General features: G+C 39.2%; 1 protein-coding gene across 9 annotated transcripts in view; it reads right to left on the reverse strand.

The window, feature by feature from the left end:
- Positions 1-6,000, reverse strand: part of PCNX1 (pecanex 1) — a 169,240-nt gene that overhangs the window by 101,397 nt on the left and 61,843 nt on the right. For all 9 annotated transcript variants that reach the window (XM_029952862.1, XM_029952861.1, XM_029952860.1 and 6 more), the window contains exon 6: positions 1,623-3,332. In XM_029952862.1, coding sequence (XP_029808722.1) covers positions 1,623-3,332 — 1,710 coding nt within the window. The remainder of the gene's footprint in view (positions 1-1,622; positions 3,333-6,000) is intronic.

The raw sequence follows: 6,000 nt of genomic DNA on the forward strand, positions 1-6,000 counted from the left end.
GAACATCACATCAAAGTTACGTGGACATTTTTAGTTCATGATCTGCTTGTTATTAACATTCAATGACTTGTTTTTTAAAAATAAGAACACAAACAAGAGAAGACAAAACCTGGAATCTGGAAAAATATGAGCTCATAGTAGTCAAAGATCTGCACCAAGAAGCAATAAAACCTTCCAGGTAATTTTTCCTAAAAATCGGAACACCTCATATCGCCTGTGAAAAAGAAATGGCATTTTAAATACAAAGACATACAGATTTACTATAGCTCTTATACATATTTTTTAGTATTTACATTTCAACAGTATTTAGAACAGCAGCATTTTTCTATCATAGCATGCTAACTCTTAAAATTTATTTTAATGACACCTTGGAAAGTTAAGCTTTATTTTTAAACCCAATGGTTTCTTGTATGTCATGAACATGTCTGATATGCTTTGTGTGAGAAATCACTAAAAGCATTTCAAGACTTTTTATAGAAAACAGAATGATACCCACACCAAAGGCTCAAGAGAATTTAATTACTATGCTATCATCAAATGGTTATAATCACTTCATTTATAATTAGTTCTCAATATTTAAGTTTGATAAACTGTTTTCTTCATTAGGTACTAAAGATCATTTTTTTTTTTACATTCTCATTAGAAATTAATCTTCAGTAGAAACTGTATCAAAGGGAACAAGAGAAGGTTTACAAGATGATCAGCCTGAATACAGGGGATGCGGACGGAGGATAAAAAAGCTATGATTCCAGCAAAAGAAGACATCAGGATTCTTCTGATCCTATTTAAGAACCAGATTCTATAATAACCACAACAGAATGAACTAAGTATTCTGGGTAGGAGGTAACAGGAAGAAACAACTCTGAGATAAATAAAATGGTCAAAACATACTGGCAATATAAAATCACCCACTGAATTCTGCACAATATACCATAAGTCTAAAGTAAATGAGCTACTACTTGAACCAAACACTATCACTGTTATCATAGTGGGCATCACATATCCACTAATGGGTACTAAATGCAAAACACAAACTGCAAATGTTGATTTAATAAACCTTAAATGTGAAGCTAACAGAAATGTTAAGGCCTGAAACTTGAGTAAACAAGAAATAAAACCAAAGAGAGAGACAAAAAAGAGGCACAAGTTTTCAAAGTACATAGTCAGAGATAAAGGAATATTTGGCAAAATCTTATATAACAGGTTGAGTGATCTAATTCTGAAAGCTCAGTGGCACACATGGTCTATGAGATGACTAAAAATGGTTTGTGACCTAATAAATTTCTACATTTTGTTGTTGCTCCTGTTGTACAATGAAAGAAGAAACCCAATTTTTATTATTCCTAGTAAAACATTAAGAGGTGGCAACTGACTGTGAAAAGCCCAAGGCCAAGAAAAAATTCATATATTCAAAAATACAACTGAAAAAAATATTGTCTTGGTGTTTATACCAAAACCTTTTCTGAGACAACCATCTCCTCTACACAGAAGAAAGTTTATTTTAATAACATAGTGGAAGGAGGGGCAGTAACACAAAGCCCATTTTAGGAAGTACCACTCTAATCAGCAGTGCGCACCACTGCAGTGACTCCTGGGGAAATCTGTTCCTGTAATTTACTTACCTCCACTGCCTGCGTCTTGCTCTTCGCCTTCAGGGAACGCAACCTGGCTGGGCAAGCTATTCCTAGACCGAGTGACCGTCTCTAACTGGGAAGCCCGGCCCAATAAAGACAGCTCATCTAGCACCTCTCCCTCTTTGGCCTCGAGATCAGATTTTGACGTGGTTAAGGGTTTTATACTTTCGGGTGCCATCAGCCTATTGGAGTCATTCAAACACGCTACCGTGCCACTGTCCAGGCTCAGCACCCGGGCCCGGGTCTTGGCACTATTTGTGCTGGAAGTCCGACGTGTCGTCCGCTTTTTGCAAGTTCCTTCAGGACCCAGATGGGCTTTGTGTGCATGCTCAGAGTCAGGAGCCCTTTCTTTAGGGCCGTGTTTGGTCTTTAGAGCACTGTACCTGCCCTCCGGAGACTGGCACAAATGAGAAGTGGTGCTAGAAGAGCTATCACTGCTGAACTGGTGAGCAGACTGCACACTCGATGCTCTGCTCAAGTCACTTTGGTCGCTAGAGTCCTCATCATGACAGAAGATAGCACTATGTGGCTTTGTACCAGCAACACCTCGGAAGGAGACATAGTCCCTATGCCGACTTGAATCAAAACTGCTGGCCCGTTTTTTTCCGGTCCGTCTCCGGCCTGACTTATGGGCAGAGGCCGTCCGGTGGATCAAGCTGGAGGACTTAGGTCGTACATCCCCTTCCTTTTGCTTTCCACCCCCGTCGTTACCAACTTTCGAGTCCGCCGAGACAGCTGACTTCTCGCTCTGCTCCTCTTCATGGTCAGCCGTTTTCCCAAGTGGCCCGTCCCCCTGTGAAGTAAATTCATTGGCGTGGGGATTCTTATTGGCTTCTTCAGACGCGGAGGTGCTGAGCTCTCTCTGATTGGGCAGATCATCAGAGGTACTGGAACCCTTGGCCTCCTGAGCCCCACTCTGTGTGCCCACTTCCAAGCCAGTCTTGTCACTGCCAGTCCTTTTGTCACCGGCACAGTTCCTCTTGGCCTCTGGGTCAGCGCAGCACTCTCCTTTCTTCCTACTACTTCTCTTTCCTGCATGGGGAGACTCCTCGTGCTCCGACAAGATGCTCTCTATGTGAGTCGAGCTGGTCTGCTCGCTTTTGTAGCTGCTGACGGTACTGTTGGTGTCACGGTCCGTCCCGCTGCAGTAGCTCTCTGTCGACCCACTGCTCCGCGTGCTCAGGCTCCTCAGGCTGTCCACGCTCTTGTCTGCTTTCAGAGGTTTGCTCCTCCCACTTTTTGTAGGTGGCTGAGAATGACTGGTTTTCAGTTCACCAACAAGCTGCAATTCACCAGATAAACACGAATTTTCCACCAAGGATTCTTTGGATCCAGAGTGAGGTTTGGAAGATTCTAACTCGCTAACCGGATCTAACCCCCGTCTTTGCGGATACAGAGGGAAGTCATTCAGGGAAGTGTCTGGAAAAGCCACAGCAGAGCTGGAAGTCCGTGGTACCCCTCGTGGCCGGTGATCTTTCCTATAAGAGTGTGAATGTAAAGGGACGAGAGAAGCTACTTCTGTGTCACAGGTGTTGGACAGAGACTGATCGATGTGGTGGTGGTGACCGTGACTCGGCAAGCTCACTTTGTCACTGAAGTCCCTTGGTAAATCCTGTCCACAGGAGGATAAGGAAGGCTGAATGGAGATGAAGGAATCATTGGAGACCAGACGGAAGAGCTTCCGATCAGTTGCCAAATCTGTGTCAAACACATATTTGGAAATGTTAACACAAATCTACTGTTTAAAAATAGGAATAACTCACAGCATACAGTAACTTGAAGAAAAACAATTTCTCAAGTAGTTCACTGAATAAAAGTTGGCCAGTCATTCCAAAGAGTTGGTTTTTATTTCAGAGCTGGACAAAGAAAGCATTCTATTGACAGAATGAACTGAACTTCCAAATCCTCAAATGGCCTGAGAAAAGGTTCCATAGCCTATCAACAATAAGAGCCAACATAGGATTATATTTAAAAGCTCTCTTTTTTTAAGAGTTTATTTGAAGTAATCTTTACACCCAACATGGGGCTTGAACTTACCACCCCAAGATCAAGAGTCACATGCTGTACTGACTGAACTAGCCAGACGCCCCATAAAACGGCCTGGATTTTTATGTGAAGCCTGTCTCTAGCTTACTAATTGGATATCCCTGGTTTCAGGACCCTGGTTCCTTCATCCATAAAATGAGATCTCAATCTCACTAAGTAGTATCAGGAAATAACTGAGTTCTTGAGCTTAGCACATGCATTTCTTAGCATAATGCCTGGCACAATGAACTGTAGCTATCATTATTTTACCTAACACAATACAAAAATTTTGAAAAACAAATGGGATTATCTTACAAATCAAAAAAATCCTAGAGTAATTCAAAACAACAAAATCAAAAGGCTGATCAATCCCCAAAGAAGGTGTGATGTAATGATGTAAGATACCTTGCTGTTCACAATGACCGAAAAGATTAAAACAACGGTTGTAGGGCAAACTACTGCATTTTCTCTTTCATCATTCATGCAACAATTACAAAATGCCTCGTGCAAAACTAAATATCCCCGTATATCCGTAAGACCATTCCTTCAGCACTCCACTTCAGGGCAGTGATTGGTGATTGGAGTTACCATATGTACTATGCATATAGATACAAGTAAATCCACCTACCTACCTACCTATATTGTAATTTATAGTTTGGCAACTGAACAGTACAATAGCTGACTTTTTATATACTTCTTGATAAACAAGGATGGTTGAATTTGCTGTTAGCTCAATAAAAAAAAAAAACTATCTTATTTTTTATAACCACATAGAAAAAACACAATAATAGATTCTGAGTCACACTCTTCCCAGGCAATCTCAATAATAAAAGCATACCTTCCCCCTTAAGATTAATATAAAATAACAATGAGTTATTAGAGATGTGTATGTACTTTTTAAAAATCTAAAAATAGGGGTGCCTGGGTGGCTCAGTTGGTTAAGCTTCTGACTTTGGCTCAGGTCACAATCTCGCGGCTCCTCCTGTGTCGGGCTCTGTGCTGACAGCTCCGAGCCTGCTTCGGATTCTGTGTCTCACTCTCTCTTTGCTCCTCCCTCAAGCTTGCTTGCTCGCTCTTTCTCTTTCTCTCAAAAAAAATAAGCACTAAAATAATTTTTTTTTTAGAAATCTAAATCTAGACTAGATTTAAATAAAAACCTCAGAAACAGCTTCTAGAATCTACCATATAAATTGATTATAAATGGCCTATTAGGCTATATCTTATGTTTTAAAGTCTTCAACGTAAGTATAAAATTCATGTTCTTTATCATTTGTCCCAAACAGCTGCCACTGTACTTGGGGTTCTTATATCTCTAAATATCAAATTTTAAAAGTTAGCACTATATTTACTTTTTTGTTGTATTAAATTATAAAGTTATTTCTAAAAACTCGATATATCTAATAAGCAATTATGAAAGTGTGATATTCACACTTCAAAGTTATGAATTTTGTAGAACAAAAACCTAACAAGTAGCTAAAAATCACTAATTTTAATACATGAGAAAAGACTTTTTAAAAATGCTATCAAAACCAATTCCAAGACATTAATAAACCAAATATATATTTTTCATTTAAAAAGAAACAGGCAGGTGCGCCTGGGTGGCTCAGTCGGTTAAGCATCTGACTTTGAGTCAGGTCATGATCTCACAGTTCATGAGTTCAAGCCCCACATCAGGCTCTGTGCTGACAGCTCAGAGTCTGGAGCCTGCTTCAGATTCTGTGTCTCCTTCTCTCTCCCTGCTCCTCCCCTGTTCACACTCTGTCTCTCTCTCTCTCTATCTCAAAGATAAATAAACATTAAAAAATAATAATAAAAATAAATTAATAAATAAAAAGACACAGGCAAGCTTACTTTAATACATGTGCCTTTCAATGTTGCTAAATATGCCATAAAAAAATAAAATCTTGTCACGAAGAACCTTAGGTGGTTTTAGGAAACTTTCAAGTAAATATGCTTTCTTAGGTATTTTTCTCACTGGTAGCAATATAGTCTAAGACAGGCTCAAATCAACACAAAGAGGTATTATTTTTAATCTAATTAACCTTTAACCAAGAATTGCTATCAGCAGTGTTTAGGATAAGAAAGGCACACTCACATACTGCTCATGGTGATGCAAACTGCTGTAGCCTTCTATAAAACAATCTGGAAATGTGGCTAAAAGCCTCCCAAAAGTATACATACTCACCCATCATCAGTAACCTATTTCTAGAAATTGCTGCTAAAGGATAAAATCAGCTATATATATATATATATATATATATATATATATATATATATATATATATAGTTTTAGCAAAAAACTGTTCATTTCAGGTTGTTACAAAACTTGTTAAAACATAAA

This window comes from Suricata suricatta, chromosome 9, assembly GCF_006229205.1.
Source record: "Suricata suricatta isolate VVHF042 chromosome 9, meerkat_22Aug2017_6uvM2_HiC, whole genome shotgun sequence".
Lineage (NCBI taxonomy): Eukaryota > Metazoa > Chordata > Mammalia > Carnivora > Herpestidae > Suricata > Suricata suricatta.